The sequence below is a fragment of the Artemia franciscana genome, chromosome 16, assembly GCF_032884065.1.
Source record: "Artemia franciscana chromosome 16, ASM3288406v1, whole genome shotgun sequence".
NCBI classification, from domain to species: Eukaryota; Metazoa; Arthropoda; class Branchiopoda; order Anostraca; family Artemiidae; genus Artemia; species Artemia franciscana.
The window spans coordinates 5,629,595-5,648,351 of NC_088878.1; the positions used below are offsets into that span (position 1 = coordinate 5,629,595).

At 32.9% G+C, this 18,757-nt stretch overlaps 1 protein-coding gene across 1 annotated transcript in view; it reads right to left on the reverse strand.

The window, feature by feature from the left end:
• LOC136036955 (uncharacterized) overlaps nt 1-17,471 on the reverse strand; it is a 50,382-nt gene extending 32,911 nt beyond the window's left edge. Inside the window, exons 1-6 of the mRNA XM_065719343.1 lie at nt 17,450-17,471; nt 13,818-14,045; nt 11,212-11,467; nt 6,989-7,308; nt 3,804-3,979; nt 165-388 (exon numbers count right to left, since the gene is read on the reverse strand). Coding sequence (XP_065575415.1) covers nt 165-388; nt 3,804-3,979; nt 6,989-7,308; nt 11,212-11,467; nt 13,818-14,043 — 1,202 coding nt within the window. The 5' untranslated portion in view covers nt 14,044-14,045; nt 17,450-17,471. The remainder of the gene's footprint in view (nt 1-164; nt 389-3,803; nt 3,980-6,988; nt 7,309-11,211; nt 11,468-13,817; nt 14,046-17,449) is intronic.
• Between the last annotated feature and the right edge of the window lie 1,286 nt (nt 17,472-18,757).

The window sequence follows — 18,757 nt, forward strand, 5'->3', positions numbered from 1 at the left end:
CGACAAACTCTACGTCAACAAACTAATGGCGATAGCTACTTTTACATGATGAGCGTCACTCCTATAAAATGGTTGTATTTTCTTTGAATATTTGAAACCATTGATAATTTGATCCCCTGAACAAACAGAGCTACATAAAAATGATTCAAAAGTGAATAAATTACTTGGCTTCCTTATTCTTCAAAGATCCTTCCCGAAGTTGATCCGTCACGGTACTTCTTGAATCCTTGCAGGTAATTGGATGCCTTAGAGGAACGTTTAGGAAATAGGACGTCATGTACACTACATGAGCTACATACCCAAGCGCCACAGAAAGCTTCACGTCATCATAATGGCCCATATATTCAGCGTGAGGTAGAGAAAGTCCGTGAATGTATGACGACTTGTCCTAAAAAGCATAATAGACATAATAGCACAGAAGCAATTTCAACTGAGAATGGGTCTCAGAGCATTTGGCTCACATAGGTATCAGAGATCTCAGATGATTACTAAAGGGTGGGGGGGGGGGGGATCTGATATTACAAAAAAATAATTGGATCACAAAAACCTAGATTTCAGTACATTTTTGTCTCTTTTTCATGCTCTCATAGGTATCAGAGACCTCAGATAAAGCTGATGAAGCTTCACATCAATGATAGCACAGAATATCAAAGTTCATAATAGCACAGAGGCAATTTCAACTGATAATGGGTCTCAGAGCATTTGGCTCTCATAGGTATCAGAGATCTCAGATGATTACTAGGGGGGGGGGGGGTCTGATGATACTAAAACAGAAATGGATCACAAAAACCTAGATTTCAGTATTTTTTGTCTCTTTTTCATGCTCTCATAGGTATCAGAGATCGCAGATAAAGTTGATGAAGCTTCACGTCTATATCCCAAAAATTCAGCATGAGATAGAGAAAGTCCGTGAATGTATGACAACTTGTCACGTACACTTGATGAGCTACATATCCAAGCAGCCACACAAAGCTTCACGTCATCATAATGGTCCATATATTCAGCGTGAGGTAGAGAAAGTCCGTGAATGTATGACAACTTGTCCTAAAAAGCATAATAGACATAATAGCACAGAAGCAATTTCAACTGAGAATGGGTCTCAGAGCATTTGGCTCTCATAGGTATCAGAGATCTCAGATGATTACTAAAGGGGGGGATCTGATGATACAAAAACATAATTGGATCACAAAAACCTAGATTTCAGTATATTTTTGTCTCTTTTTCATGCTCTCATAGGTATCAGAGATCTCAGATGAAGCTTCATGTCTATGTCCCAAAAATTCAGCATGAGGTAGAGAAAGTCCGAGAATGTATGACGACTTGTCATGTACACTAATGTCAAGTACACTAAATAAGCTACACACCCAAGCACCACACAAAGCTTCACGTCATCATAATGATCCATATATTCGGCATGAGGTAGAGAAAGTCCGTATATGTATGACGACTAGTCATGTACAATAAATGAGCTACATATCCAAGCACCAAATTTACCTCAGACTGTTCTCTGAATATTCTCTAAATACGACGGTCTTCTGGCGTGGAAAGCTTTACCTCAGGCTGTATAAACGGTTGATAAACTACATGAATTTCATAATGAACTGAAAGTACATTCTTTCTCTATATATGAATTTTAATCCTTGTCGACGAATTCTCTCTCGAATGGTTATTTTTTATTTATTTTTTAAAGAGGAGGGGGGTTGAGGAGATAAAGTAGATGAATGGTTTTGCGTTTTGTGTGTTCATCATCCAGCTATGTCCTGAATATTTATTTTATATTTGGTTATTTCATTTTCATTTATAAATGCATATATATTTTTTGGCTCTGAATAGCTGGTAGTGACTGAGTAAGTAGGGTTTTGTAGAAGGTGATGTTTACTCATACAAGTGTATGAACTTCAAGTCTATTGTTAATTTGTTTATTCAATAAAATCTTTTTCTAAAGAAAGAAAGATTAACGAAATAAAAAATTTGCAAATATTAAAACTTAAAACAAACAGAGTATAATGTATCTGAGAGGGGCCGTCCCTCTCCTCAACCTCTTTTCGCGAAAATTCTATAATGCGTTACTAATAGTATTTTTGTTTGCAACAGATAAATTAGTAAAAAAAAGTGTTTTATAAGCATACTTTCGAAATATTTGAACTTCAATTTTTTACTTTCTATAAATTTAATTTAATATAAATTCTAAATTTTATATAATGTAAAAACGCATTAATAAACATAAAAAAAAATACTTTTATTGTCATAATAGTACACAGCTAGCACCAGACGTCACACGACAAGAAAACGAATAAGTATAAAGATGAATTATGAAAATTTTACTCAGCATTTTTAAGAAGTTCATCATCGTGAAGGTTCAATAAGTACATTACAAAAATGGACAAATATCGTTTGATACCTTACGGGGTAGAAGACAAAGGAATTAGCATGCCAGAGCGACGAGCCATTTCACTTTTTAGACATCGTGGGAAAAAGGTTTTTACCTTTTTTACCATCGCCCTTGTATTACAGTATTCTTTCTGAAAGTATGCTGGAAAAATGTCAAACCATAGCAAAAAAACTCGGGTTACGAAAAAAAAGAAGAGGGGTTGCAGCCCCGCTTATGCACAGAATAATGATTGGATTTGTAGGTTTTTACTCTACTTTTGTTTTGTTTTTTTGTCTATTTTAGTACTGCAACGAAAAAAAAATCCGGCGTGTCGGCTGTAAGATTTATTTCTTTTTAATAAAAAGAATTTTTACTTGATTTAATATATTTAGTTTCTATTAGTTTGAATTTTTAATGTCACTATTCACTTTCATCAGAACAATCTTTGAAAAACTTAAGATATTAGTTCTAAAAAATATTATATCCAAAATATTAGGAGAATTACTGTCCCCTCTTTCCCCATTCTTTACATTAAACCATAATTTTTGCAAAACGAGTCTACAAGAAAAAGGGCTCATTAAGTGCATTTGCTTTTAAAGATAAAAAGAATTTTATAAAAGGAACGGCATTTTCAAAATAAGAAGGGTACTTTCACCCCCAGCCCTAGCATACGTACTTCATCCATATACATTTCCTCTAAAAGAAGAGAGGTCAGAGGCCAAACCTATGCTCATCTGAACGTTCATACAATTCATCTGAAAACTTCTCACGAGATGCTTGAGAATATGGACATGGACCTAAACACGTCCTTTTGAGGTCTGAGGTTCTTTAACCCTCTAACCAGAAAAATCATAACACGATGACGGCCACCCTAATAGCTGACGTGCAACTACACGATACTCCATAAGCGTTAACTACATGGGAAGAAAGTTCCATAATAATCATTTATTTTTCAATAACCGTCAATTTTGATCGACTGCATACACGTTTAGAGAGGAATAATAAACGCACGACGGTATAGCCTCTGAGACTAAGAATACAACTTCCCTTCAAATGCCTTACATTTCGGCTTTGTTCCGGCCAAAATACCCAGTTGTATACTAACTCCAGAAAAACAGGGTCCTTCCATACAGCAATGGTGTTGTCCCATTAATTTTCCCCAAAACTTTCTACCCTTCTCCCTTACAAAGAATCTTCAACGTTAAGTGTGACAAACAACTATTTTTAATCTGGATAACTGAAGGGTCATAAGTAGTGCTTCCTACATCAACGGGATGTTGCATTAATTTTCCCACGCAAATGTGTATAGCAAACATTTTGACATCATAAATTTACCAAAAATATTTCACTTTCTGCATTTAGGCACTTTATCTTTCTCCACGATATTTTAAACTTCTTCACATGGAAAAAAAGAAAAGAAAGAAAGACATACATCATGAGTGATAGGGTAAACTTGGCAAAGATCTGAGATCAGTTGACGACGCCGAATACCAAGCCAATATCTTTCTGAAGTCAATTCTTCCTGTAAATTTTCACATCTCACCCACAAATCTTCAATCACTAGACTTTCCTTATCCAATGTGATCCGCTTTCTAGTGTAAAAATTTCCTGAAGAAAACATTCAAATAAAGTATTGAGAGAGATAAATTTAGCTGCTAAATTAATTCATAAAAGATGGCAGAGATTGAAACTCAAGTTGCAAGGTGTAAAAAAAAGGTATAGCTTCAATATAAATTTCTTTTATATTTTTCTTTTAAATTTCTTTATTTTCTTTCTTCTTTCTTTTCTTTCTTTCTTTAATTTCTTCTTTTAAATATAAATTTCTTTTAAATTTCTTTTCGGGAAATTCGGGTAATTCGGGGAAATTCGGGTGTAAAAAAAAGGTATAGCTTCAATATAAATTCGGGAAATTCGGGGAAATTCGGGAAAGACTTTTCCAAGACGAATTTCCCTTTTAGGGAAATTCGGGGAAAGACTAAAAATATGTTTTGACCGTTATTACGAAGCAGATGTTTTTAAAACGAATATTTCTTTTGCTATTCAGATCCAGAAAAAAATCATTTTTAGAAATCCCAACCATCTATTTATGTAAATACGTTTCAGAAAGAAGAGAAAGCTCCAGTTGTCATAGAAAACAAATAAGATAATATAAAATAGACTGCACCAATCATTAAAACTTGCTTTGTTTGAGGGGAAGGGGTGTAAATACAAGTTTTTTTTTAAGAATCATAAAAACTCCTTTAAATGGGAGTTGTACAGGTTTTACAAATAAATTCAAACAACTCCTTTTGAATAAACATGACCGAATTGATATAGTATTAAGAATCAATTATCCTGTCAAAAAAAATGGCTTGCTTATTTCCTGACTGATCCATTTTAATTAAGACATATAGGGTGAGATATAAGAGAACGGACTGAACAAACTGATAGAGCTTGCTTTGAATTGATTGATAGAACTTGCTTAATACAAAAAACGTCAAATAATCCCATTTGCATAACTGCAACCGAATTTTTCTTCAGAACTTAGAATCAATTATACTACCAAAATAAAAAAAAAGTATTTTCTAAATGACCCTTTTTCATCATGTTAGATATGATAAAATAGAAAACATCAGATTGAACCAATCGATAGAACTTGCTTTGTGTGAGGGGATGGGATGTATATAGAGGTTTCATAAATAAATTCAAACAACTCCTTTTGAATGAACATGACCAAATTTACACATTATTAAGAATCGATTATTTTGCCAAAAATAAAAAAAAGGGCCTGCTTATTTCCTGACTAATCCTTTTTCAGCAAGACAGAAAGGGAGAGATCGAAGAAAACGGACTGAACAAACTGATAGAGCTTGCTTTGGATCAATCCATAAAACTTGCTTGATGTAAAAAACGTAAAATAATCCATTTGCAAAATTGCAACAAAATTTCTTTTAAGAACTTAGAATCAATAATACAACCAAAAAAAAAAACTTATGTATTTTCTAACGGACCGTTTTTCATCACGTTAGATATGATAGCATAGGAAACATCAGATTGAACCAATCGATAGAACTTGCTTTGTTTGAGGGGACGGGATGTATATAGAGGCTCTACAAATAAATTCAAACAACTCCTTTTGAATAAACATGATCAAATCTAAATAGTGTAAAGAATCAATTATCGTGTCAAAAATAAAAAAAACGGTTTGCTTATTTCCAGACTGATCCATTTTCACTGAGTAGATGTTAAAGATGAGATGTAGTAGAAGTTTGAAGTAAAGAATTATAATTGGGTTTATTAATAAAGTATCGTATCGTATCAGTGAGTATCGTATCGTATCGTATTTAATATCGTATCGTATTTCACTGAGTAGATGTTAAAGATGAGATGTAGTAGATGTATAAAATAAAGAGTTATAATTGTGTTTATTAATAAAGTATTGTATCGTATCATAATTATGAGAAAACACTTACATTTTGCATCATTATGTTCAGACAAGAACAATATTTTAATTTGCCGAGTCTTTAGTTTTTTTATAAAAAAAAACAAAACACCTTGCAGAATTTTGATATTTGCTCAGTCATACATTATCTACGAAGAAGGAATTTATAGTTTCAAATATACACAACAAGTAAATTTTATACTTTATAATACAAAATAACGGTAAACATTATCAGTATTTTTTCAAAATAAAATATTCTTTTTCTTAATTCTTTTTTTAGAATTCTAATCCTTCTTCTTTTTTTCTTTCTCTCCATTTTCAGTTTTTCCTTATTTTTTTTTTTTTTTAGTTGTTTTTCCTTTTTTTCTTTTTTTTTTGGAATTTAATACAAACAAGACAATATCCTGTCACTGAACAAATTGATAGAGCTTGCTTTGAACCGAATGATAGAACTTGCTTAATGTAAAAAAAATATCAAACGATGCCGTTTGCGGAACCTCAGCCGACATGTTTTTTAGAATGAAGAATCAATTATACAGCCAAAACAAGCAAAAGTATAGCTTTTTTGCTGAATTTTTATTAATTTTAATTAATATTTAAGCTAAATTTTCTGACCAAATTCTTTCCATTATGATAGTTATGAGAAAATAGAGATATCAGTTTGAACCAATCGATAAAACATTGTTTGAATGAATACAGTGTATATGTTCAGGGAATAGGTCCAGATTATGACGGAACCCAAACATTTTTTTTTTATTTTTCACATGCTTATTATAGATTTCATGGAAATTGACAGCTTTTTTTTGTCAAAACTAGTGTTTAAATAAAAGAAAATGCTCACTAATTTTTTCAACTGACACCTTTTAATCGACACAATTTTTCTGAATGATCTTTTTTCATCATGATAGTTCTGGGAAAATAGGAGACAATAGTTCGACCCAATGGATAGAAACTGCTTTATTCAAAAAGGGAATGGATACAGATTCTGATGAGGCCCAAAACCTTATATATATTTATGATTTATATATAATTTATAATATATGATAATTTACCTTAAAATTTATTTAGAATATCTTATATTTTTTATAACTTTTTTTTTATAATCGTTTTAATTCCATTAATTTTGTATAAATTTTATTTTATTTGACTCCTTTGCTTGACAAAACTAATAGTGTTAAAGTAAAAGAAATACTTACTCATTTTTTCAACTGACACCTTTTCATCGACACAATTTTTCTGAAGAACGTTCACATTTTCTTCCATCAATTTCTTCTGTTTACGAAGAATTTCAACACGCATTTCCAAGCCCTCAATCTTCTTCAGTAGGTTCCGCCTTGTTTTTCTATCTTCTATATAGTTTCTAGGGTTAGATTCAACAAGACCAAGGAAATGACGACCAGTTCTGTAAATAAGCTGATCACGTTTGGGTGGTCTCAAATCCCAATTTTCGACTAGGCTCTTTTGCTGATCTGTCAATGCTTTTTGCTTCACAATTGTACGCTGAAGGGCCCTTAGTCTGAAAAAAGAGAATAAAATTATTATTAGTATTGACCGAAATTAGGATAATAAGGCAATAAACACATTATAGTTTCACATACAAAATGTGTCTTCAATAAAATAAGTTCACCATAAAAATTTCCTTCCAGCCATTAAGACCAATAAAATCTATCAAAACAAAAGTCAAATCCTAATAGAATTTAAGTCTTCAAATTCAAATCTATCATTTTTATGCTGAGCATTCTTACATTATTATATACTTTCAGCTGTATAATAGCATGAATTTACAAAACATTTTAATTAACAATCTGGCTATACCAAATACACTATTGTTCAATAATTCTACAGGACACTGCCACTTCTCCTTGCTAATAAGTTCTTGGCTGAAAGTTCAAGACTGAAAGGGTCTTGGCTGAACTTTTCGTTAAGAAGTAATGATGCCTAAGCTATTTTAAGAAAATGTATTTTCAACCAAGAACTTTTATTGTAAGTGTGCTATTGTTTATTATTTTCTTTGTTGAAGATGGCCCTTAGATATAGGGCCGAAATATTCCGATAGGTTTTGTTGATTCACTGTCTTGGGAAAAAAAGTCCTCACTATTCTCTCTTCTGTATTTGTATAACTAATTAATTTTGTTAGAAATTATGGGGGGGATAAATTCTGATCAATTTCGCCTCTAAATCGAAAATAAGCTCAGTCCTAATCTAAAAATTAGAGCTAAGTAATACCTAGTCATGCATACTCACATATAAAAAAACGTGGGCCTGTATATTTGCTTTCCGAATTTCAAGAACACTGCTCCCCCCTCAGAATTTCGACTATCCCTCCCTCCGTGTATACAACAGAGTCAAGTTTAACTAGCCTTACATTGTCGATACACAGTTGGTATCATGTTAGAATTTTGCTGCTGTGTATTCAATTCTCCCCTTCATATGTCCACTTAAAATAGCATATCGAACATCATAATGTCCACTTAAAATAGCATATCAATTTTTTGGTAAAAGCTTCAAACAAAATACTTTGAGACTCTATAAGGCTGAATTAACCGACTATTAACTTATACCCACTTAATTAAATGATTCTAATACTCCGCACAATTTTTAAACCTAAATTCACGTTATATTTTGAATTTGCCGCTCGAATTTAAAGTCTCTATGTCCTCATGAAAAACAATAGGTCTTTTTTTATGTTGTCGAAAAGATGACAAAATAAAAACATTTTACATAACAAGGACTTGCCGCGTCGACAGAGAATCAAACAAAATGGTAAAGTTCCTTGTAGTACCAACAAAGATACTAATTCAAACACCAATCGGTCATTTTCATCAAAACCATTTTTAACGAATGAAAAATTTTTAAGGGAAGAAGGGGGGCTAAAAATCTATTAATGAACATAAAACATGTCCCACTGAACCTTAATCTCTTTTGGGGTTTGTTTTGTGCATTTCGTAGAGCCATCTATTGTTATACCCCCAGAAGCCCTGACAGTCAGCCATACGAGACAGAAGCTAAAACTTGTGCCTGTGCGTGCTCAGACAAACCGCTGCCAGAACTCTTTCGTCCCTTTTTTACCAATATATTATGGTGCATAATAACATATTTTGTATTTCAACATCAAATTAGCCATTTGAGCTACGATTTGTTCAAATAAACCTTTCTCTCACTCTATCTCTTATGCAAAAAAGTTATACAGAAAAAAGTAAATTTTGAACTTTCTGAATACATGAAATATAAAAACGGAGAATATTTCAAAAGATATCATTTAAGCCCATCATCTGCCCTGCGTTCAATATAGCTTATGTGATTAATTGCAATCACTTATTGAAAAAGCACAATTATTACGCTCTATAGGGCGCCGTTTGGATGAACAAATACCAATTTGTTCGTCATAGAAAGGCAGTGTGGTTTTGGAAAAAAAATACCGACGTCATATATATTGGGATGATGAACCAATGAAATAAAGAAGAGAAAACACAAGAAATGAAAAAGTAAAAACACAGAAACGAGAGTAGTGTCGAGCAGTGGAACAACATGAATAGAAAATAAGCAAAAATTTTGATAAGGACATCTGCCAAGTCAACCTCAGTGCCAAACGGAAAAAAAAACAAAGAAACAACAAAAAAACAATGTAGCCTTTTGAAATGGACTTCGCGAGAGACAAATAGACACTCAAAGCACTTAAAATGTATTTACAATTGACCAAGCAAATTTATAACTGTAAATTCACCAACATTCATCTGCAATTAGAAGAAAAAGAAGTTTGTGCCACTTTCAATAAAAAAAAACAACGTACATTTAAGCAATGTTAAAGAACTCGAGATTTTGAATGAACCCTTAAAGCTAATGGACCAAAAATTTTTTCTGACCCGGAAGTAATTACTTGGTTATGCATAAATATGTTTTACTTCAGCTTTAGTACTCTAGTTTCTCTGCTGATAATGATGACTGAATCCGTCATCAAAATATTCAGAAGTATGCATATGTTTTTCACTGTCTAATAAAGGGCCTATCCCTGTTTTGAACTCTTATTTGTCCACCAAACTTTTTTACGATCCAAAGGCCAAAATTATTCATCACTTCGATGTGTTCACTTCAATAAGGAATTCGTTGAAGAAGAATTTTTGGTAATTTAACACGGCTTCAATCGGGCCTAAAACAATCAATATCGGTGATAGCAGAAAAATGCACAGCAGACCTAGAAAAATCCAAAAAAGCTTCATTTAAGTTTACCAAAATGTGGATGTTAATTGAAATTAAATTTTATTTGGAGCCCATCTTGCGCTTTATCAGAAACTATTTTTAATCTTTGCTTCAAATTATTCTTGATTATACAACCCTGTCAATCCCGTTCCCCAACCTTTAGGCTAGATGTGGCTCAAATAATTTAGTTGGATTGAACCAACAGGGATGGGTCTTTATGGAAATCTTGGCGAAGGCGTCATCCCTCCTGTCTCACAGCTTATATGCAAGAATGAGAACGCTGTATAAAAATGTGACAACAAAACACGACTGAAATCAAACTTCATTGGGGCGATCGAAATCCTATCGAACTGATATTGAACTCCAAATAATATGTTACTACACACAGACGTGAAGCTGATATACTAAGGCTTTTACTGGTATTTGTATATTTTTCCCACTACCTTAGTTATAAGTTTTACTTGTTACTTATATATTTTCACGTCACTTTATATACAGTTAGATTTTCCCGTGATTATTGAAATTACTAACTCCAAATAATAGCTAGAAACTATTGGTCGTTATCAGCCAAATAAAAATAAATAATTCTAAGTTCATTAGCATTAGAAAATATGTTTTACTTCTTTTAAGTTTTGAAAATGTGCAAAATCATAATTCTCAAAAAAGCGGCAATAAAGAAAAAAAGAGGACAAATAACTAGCAAATTTAGAATCAAAATTCTACTACTATCACACAACTTATTGCATCATCAAGCCATATGGGTCTAACGTAGATGCACAAACCTAACTAAACCTGATGTTGACCAAACCGATACTTAAAAAAAAGGTTTAATATTTTTTATTAATTGTATCATAATGAGATTGGAGCTATTCCGGTCCTATGAGATGATTTGGGGTCTCTGCTCCGTCATAACCTCCCTCCTTCATATTCATCCCTGACAGGGCAGTCCTGCTCTTGTCACCTCATAGTGGCATCAGGTTGGACTTTTAACGAGTTTACCTAACCAAAACTATGACTGGTAACAGTGCTGTAGGGTGACCTTGAGGAGTGGTACCCTCAAGATCAACCACATAGAAGAATTAAAATGAAAAACATAATTAAGATTTTAAATAAATAACAACAACTAAAGATAATATATTAGAATATACACTGAGCAAATGAACAATATAAATTTTTAAATCTGCAATTGTTAAAATAAGTTAATATTATAATCAAAGCTAACCTGAGCAAATTGTATTTTGAATAGCTATGGATCGAAGCAGAACCTTCGATGGGCGGTGCAGGATCCTGAATAAGACAGGAATCAGAAGACGTGTAGAGGCCACCTTTCAGTCCAAAAATAAGTGTATTCTTGGCAAAATATTTGGGTAGTATGTTTGATTTGCCGATTCGATGTAGTGCAGCAAAATGAACACCCCATGAAAACAGCAACGTACTAGAGGGTTTGGACTCGGACTCCCATATTCTTACAATAACACCTAAAAAATGTGAATATAAACAGAGGCCCTATGGATCTGGACTCCCATATTCTTACCTGAAAACGTGAATATGAACAGAGGCCCTATGGACTGGAATTCCATATTCTTACCATAACACCTAAAAACCGTGAATATGAACAGAGGCCCGATGGACTCGGAATCCCATATTCTTACAATAACATCTGACAAACTTGAATATAAATAGAGGCCCAATGGACTCGGACCTGAAAACATGAATATGAATAGAGGCCCTATGGACTCGGACTCCCATATTCTTACAATGATACCTGACAAACATGAATACAAACAAAAGCCTAATGAACTCTGACTCCCATATTCTTCCAATAACACCTAAAAATGTGAATATAAACAGAGGCCCTATGGATCTGGACTCCCATATTCTTACCTGAAAACGTGAATATGAACAGAGGCCCTATGGATCTGGACTCCCATATTCTTACCTGAAAACGTGAATATGAACAGAGGCCCTATGGACTGGACTCCCTTATTCTTACAATAACACCTAAAAACCGTGAATATGAACAGAGGCCCAATGGACTCGGAATCCCATATTCTTACAATAACATCTGACAAACTTGAATATAAACAGAGGCCCAATAAACTCGGACCTGAAAACATGAATATGAATAGAGACCCTATGGACTCGGACTCCCATATTCTTACAATGATACCTGACAAACATGAATACAAACAAAGGCCAAATGAACTCTGACTCCCATATTCTTACAATAACACCTAAAAACGTGAATATAAATTAGAGGCCCTATGGATTAATATACCTGCACATAGAGGCCGAGAGATAAGGTGAGTCCCTGAAGGAAATTGTGTCTTAGATTACACTCTTTCTGTAGTTCAACCCCTTTTCAGATCGTCCACTTCCTAACGGTCAAAATTGTGCACATGAAGCTTTATCCAAGGTTTGAATTCAACAAGTACATTATCAAGCAGGTTTTGCTTACAGTAAAGAACAAACGCTTTAGCATTTACGGGGGGGATTGAGGATGGAGATGATTACTTGCATAAACCATTCATTACGTCATAAAGAAATTTGTTAAAATTAATTCCTTTTCAAGCAATAATCTTGTTCCTTAACATCTCAAAAATTGGATTTTTCTTTGCTAAAATTTGAGGAGCATTTATCTTTAGGAGATTGGGTGTTCAAACATCAAATCTTGAGGAAATCATATACATGTTTACAGATATGACATACATTATACACAAATAAGGTTCTTAAAAGAGGTAGCATTTTCTTGACATGAAGCTTTACAAGTGGTACTTTGTTAGCATAAAGTATGAACTATTGTTTTAGGATGAATTATTATGTAATATTCACTTTTATGTCTTCAGAAACTTACCAAACCCTAGGAGACAAGTATAGTCAAATTTGTAATAATCTTTTTCATTTTTTTCTCTTTGTAAGTTTCAACACTTTAGAATCACAAATTTAAATGGTATTTTATGTTCATGAGTTTTTTTTTGGTCTTAAAGGGATTATCCTGTGGTAGGCTAAAGCAAAATTTGCAAAATTTAGACTTGCACATTGAGGTAACTCTTGATAGGACAATTGGTGATAGACACATCTTGTTTTGAAATTTTTCAGAAAAAGAGGGCGTCAAATATGCAAGTTTTATAGAGGTATTGCACAGGGGATTAGGGGATAATAATAACAACCATGATGATCATACTGAAAATAAAGTTAACAGAGGTAAAAATAAACAGCAATGATAAAGAAGACAACAATGTTATCATCCTCGTTATCTCATAGTCTCCTGATAAAAACCACTCCAAAACCTTTTCTTCCAACAATTTAATGTGGTTAATGGTCCCTGACAAGCCCTCGAGTTTGTACTCGTTTACACAAAAAGTGCTTAATTGGCAACACTGATATTAGGATAGGTGACACTTGCCAATAAAGACATGAGGCTAAAAAAAAAAAACAGCCTGATAAATCAAGCAAGGTTCTCCCCAGATAAGGTTTGAACAATGGTGATTGCAATAAAAGTACCCCATTTTGTTAATATATTATGCAATTGTGCACTTTTCATGTATTTGTAATCTTCTAGGGGAGGATAGATGCCCTCTTACACACCTCTCATGGTAACCCTGACATAAAAACGACTTTGGGAATATAAAATTTGAAAAATAAGTCAAAAACCTACAATAGTTGAACTTGAACTTCTTACCTTTTATATGCTCAGAACCTTTTTATATACCCCCTGCATAAGAATTTTTGCATTTCTTTAAATACACATGAAGGCATAAGATAACCTAAAATAATGTTCAAACAGCATATTACAAATTGGGATGGAAATAATTATTTGATAATTACCTTGAGCCAACTTCAGAGGTTCATCAATATTGTGAGAAAGTTCCAAATTATTCCACAGCTGTGACCTTGAACCAGCCAAAATTTCTTTGTCTGGACTTTTAAAAATTGGTGCTGACATAGCTGTCATATGTAATGTGAAAAATACCTTTACAGGGCATTTTTGAAAGACTGGTTCATAGTTCACAATCCATAGTTGATCAAGATGCAGTAGTTTCAACACTACCATAGCTGGAACAAGAAAAAGACAACTGAAACAAAGACACAAGCTGAGATCCGAAATACACCACAATCTCAAAATTTTGTTGGACTAAGAAGAAAAACTGAAAACCTAATCTTCAATATCTTCTAAGATCTCAAGCATAATTAATTTAATACTATTTTTTAATATTGGTATGATCAAAAATAAATCCTTGGCATTAAGAAGTCAAACAGTTACTATTTTTAAGACATACATTAGAGTACCAGCCATGTACAGTTTCACTGTTTTATAACAACGAAGTTCACTTGTCACAATTTCGTATTAGTCCTTGATTTAGGGAACATTTTTGCGTACAAAGGCAATAGATCAAAGTATTCTTGTAGAAGTAGCATTACCTGATAAAGTTAAGGCTTTTGAAACTCCCTTTCCTTAGACACAAACTTCATGCTTACCATGTGCATTAACAAATTGTGAATTGGAATTCTCCCTGACTTAGCCTTTATCAACATGTTTTCCTGTTCCACAGGGCACAATCCTTGAGCCAAGACAACTCGGCTCATGTGTAGGCCTAATTGATTGCAACTTTTACTAAGAATGAATGAGCAAATTTTGCTGATGACTTAAAACCAATTGGCCCCATATATCTGCTAAGAACATGCTCCAGCTTGATATAAACATATTGTATCAATGAGCTATAGCTTGGAAACCTGAATTTGATCCCTCCAGACAACCAGTTCTCTGTTTAAGTCATAATAACCCTCATCATGCTTACCATAGTTGTACCAAAGATCTAAAAAACAAGTTGTTGAGAGTACTGATTCTGAAGGAGGTTTCAAAGTTACAATTGATAATAAGCTGAAATACCACAAAACACTGAAGCACAGGAGGCAATGGCTAAAATACCCTTGGGCCTTGTCATAACAACTATAAGATCCTGGAAAACAGTAGTAATTGAAATTTCTCATTGATCTTGTCTGTTCTCATATAGAATATGGTATACTTACAGTAGCCTAATGACAATGAATGCAATCCTATCTAATTACAATCCTAATGACAATGAATGAATGTGTACAAACCAATGACTTTCTTCCTTCCACATTCCTATTATATATTAGAAAAAACAGTGATTGCATTTGAAGGAAAATTCCATTCCAAATTCAGTGAAACAGGAAGAGTTTCTGAGGTTGAGAGGAAATGTCTCTAGAATTTCTTAAAAAAATAACCCCTTGCTCCCAGTCTTAATGTTTGGTAAGAAAAAATTGCCATTTATAATAAATTCAGAAATGGTAATCATACTTTTCTAGTCTTAATAGTAAAATATCATGAAAATAAATTTACAATGATTTCTGAAAAAGAGCCAGAAACCCTTCAAAAATAATGTCAGTTTTATTGTGATGTCATTTTGAGGAGTTTTGGTTTTTTCCAAAGTTCCTGTAAATTTGTTGTAAAATAATATTTTATTGTTAAGACTAAGAAAAATAAACATCCTTCCTGAATCAGCTATATATGACAATTTTTCTCACTGGACAGTTTTTCTGAAACACATTTTTTAACTTTTGGTTACTATGGACTGCTTTACCTTTTGGCCCCTTAAGGGTTCGAAAATATAATTTCTCCAGAAATTATTGTTGAATCATGGAAGAACATAAAAAAAGCATCAAGTGATGCATTTATTTTCAGGTAAATTTGCAGTTTACAACATAATTTAACTAGGATGAAAGTGAACATGTCACTTGATGTCTTTTCTTATGCTCTTTCATAGTTCAAAAAATCAATTCTGAGCCTTCAATGGGGAGTTCATCATTGCCTAAAGATTAAAACATGACTTAAAAATTGTCTAGTGAGAAAAAAAATAGTCATTAGCAGCTGTTTTAGTAATACCAATTACCAAATGCCATTATGGAAATAAAATTTATAGTATTTTTTGAAAAAGAGCCAAAAACCCTCAAAATGCAGTTTTGCTATTATGTTATTTTTGAAGAATTTCAGGCTTTTTTTTCAAAGTTCCTGTAAATTGTTGTAAAATAATATTTTATAGTTAAAACTAAGAAAAATAATTATCATTCATGAATCAGCTACATATGACAATTTTTTCTCACTAGACAGTTTTTTAGAAATGCATTTTTGAACTTTTGGTAACAATGGACTGCTTTATCTTGTATCACTAAATACCTGTATAGATGTGTGGCTTAAACTTTTTGCTAGTACCTGGAAGTTTGAAAAGGTACCCAAGGATTGGAAAAAAAGTATACTAATCAAACTTTTCAAGAAAGGACATACAACAAATTGTAATAATTGGGGGGGGGAACATCAGTCTTCTATCTATTCTGGCTAAACTCTTCTCACAAATTATTATTCAGAGTATTCAGACAGTCCTTGATTAATAGCTACAGGATGAACAGCAGAGATTCTGGCAGTCCCACCTTTGCATGGACCTCAACAACACACAATGGATGATGATTGAGGAGTGCAATGAATGGCAAGAAAAAATATATTCAATGTTAATGGACTTTAAGAAAGCCTTTGAATCTATCAAACAAGACTTGCTATAGAGAATCCTGGAATACTATAAAATTCCAGATAAAACTGTGGTCCTAATTGTTGCATTATATGAAAATGATGAATGTTGTCTTGGAACCCAAGAAGAATAGCCTATGCTAGATATTTTTGTAACAAATCTAGTGTAAATCAGGGCTAGACTCTTTCTCTATTCCTCTTTGTCCTTGCTGTCAACAGAACATAAAAAAAGGCATCAAGTGTATATTCAATTTATAGGAAAGCCAGTTATATGACTGTTATAATTTTACTGGTATTTTACCCCATATAGGCTAATATTTATAGGCTATATATATATATATATATATATATATATATATATATATATATATATATATATATATATATATATATATATATATATATATATATTATATATATATATTTATATATATATATATTTATATATATATATTTATATATATATATATATATATATATATATATATACATAACTCTTATCTATTTTCAAATGTATCTCTTGTTTCAACCAATGAACTTGTAAATTGTGTCAGCCATGATGAAACAAGTAGGCCTCCCAGAAAAACAAGTGAATGTGGCAGAATACATTGCAAGTATGTATTATATTTGCTGATTAGCAGGGTTTGGGGTAAAGTACAATAGGGCTGCATGCAAAATGTGTCAGCTAGAACAAAAATTATTTTGAATAGGCTATCATGAAATATGAATTTTTTATTAAAAATATTTCATTATCTAGGCATATAAGCAATTAGTCTTTGGTTCGCATTTTTTTTGTAAGGATGAGATGATTGTGAATAATCTAAGGGATCCTCTTGCAGCTTAAACGATTTTGGTTGTTGCTTGGCCTAGCCTATTTCTTAAGCTGCAGCATAGATGCATTTCTGACTTCAAATACCATTGGGCTGTAATTTCCTTATCTAATAAAGGTCAATATTTAGTCGTAAAGTAGGCCAAAAAAGGATGTCATAGATTACCAATTCAGGGCTAATCTTTGCATTCAGATGTGTCTTAATTTTTTCTATGTTACCAACATTTCATTATAGCGCCACCTCTTCGGATGTTGTCCCAAAGATGGATAGGTGTCTGTTATGATTGACCCCGGGTTCCCACACACAATTATTTTCCGGCGAAATATCGCATAGAACAGACAATCTTATATTTATTTATTTAAAAACCCTTCATACAAAAGAAAGAAGACGGATCAGCAAAAGACAACAAAATGATAAAGCAAAAAAGACAACAATTAACCACTTCGCAAAATAGAAGACAACCAAATATACGAAAGAAACCAGAATAAAAATAATACTTATAAGCGAAAGAGTATAATTTACATAAAATTTGTGAAAAAAAAATCTTCATAAACAGCGACATACTATATATGCTTCAGGACAAAAAAGTTTAAAAAATCTTACAAGAATTGAATTATTACTATTATAAAAAAAAATATCGAAAAACCCGTCACAATTAAACACAACAAAACGGAGCATAGGAAAAAGAAAAACACAACACATCACTGCTTAAGAATGTTGGACCAATCATTTAAATTCCCATTTATCTTTCTATTATGTTTAGCTATCCGTCTGTTGATGCCAACCTCTCGACCAGCAACCTTGAACTTTGTAATAGCGAGTGAATTTCTTTACCACGGAGGCAGATGAAGCAGATACTCGGCTTTTTCGAAAGAGCATGGATCAGATTTTACTGTTAATAGTTTAGTTAGGAGTTTCCAGAAGGGTGCGGTGTAAAAGATATGAAGAAGGGCAACAACATTATATAGACTTGCCAGAAGAAGTTGGTTGAATCGAAGTTTATAAGATACAGTGGAAGCATATCCTGATGAAATTCTACGTCTGTTTCGTTCAAGAACAAGTTTTTGGGTGTGTCAGATAGAAGAAGCAGTAGGTAAACCTAAATACATAAGGTTATCTATAGTTTGAGCAGACCTAAATCCTGGCGTGATGGAAGGGGCAGAGGGATGTGTTTTCCAGTTAAACACGACAATATCGGACTTGGAGGAGTTGAGGATTCTAAAATTTCGGTGATACGTTGAAGGGTTTGACTAAGGCTTAGGATATCATCAGCATAGTATATCAAAGAAATATCTTACAGATCTAGCATATCATCAGCAAAGCACATAAACCTTGTGCTTCCAGCACATAGTTATTAAAAAGGCCGGGTGAGGTGACAGCTCCTTGATGGGCCC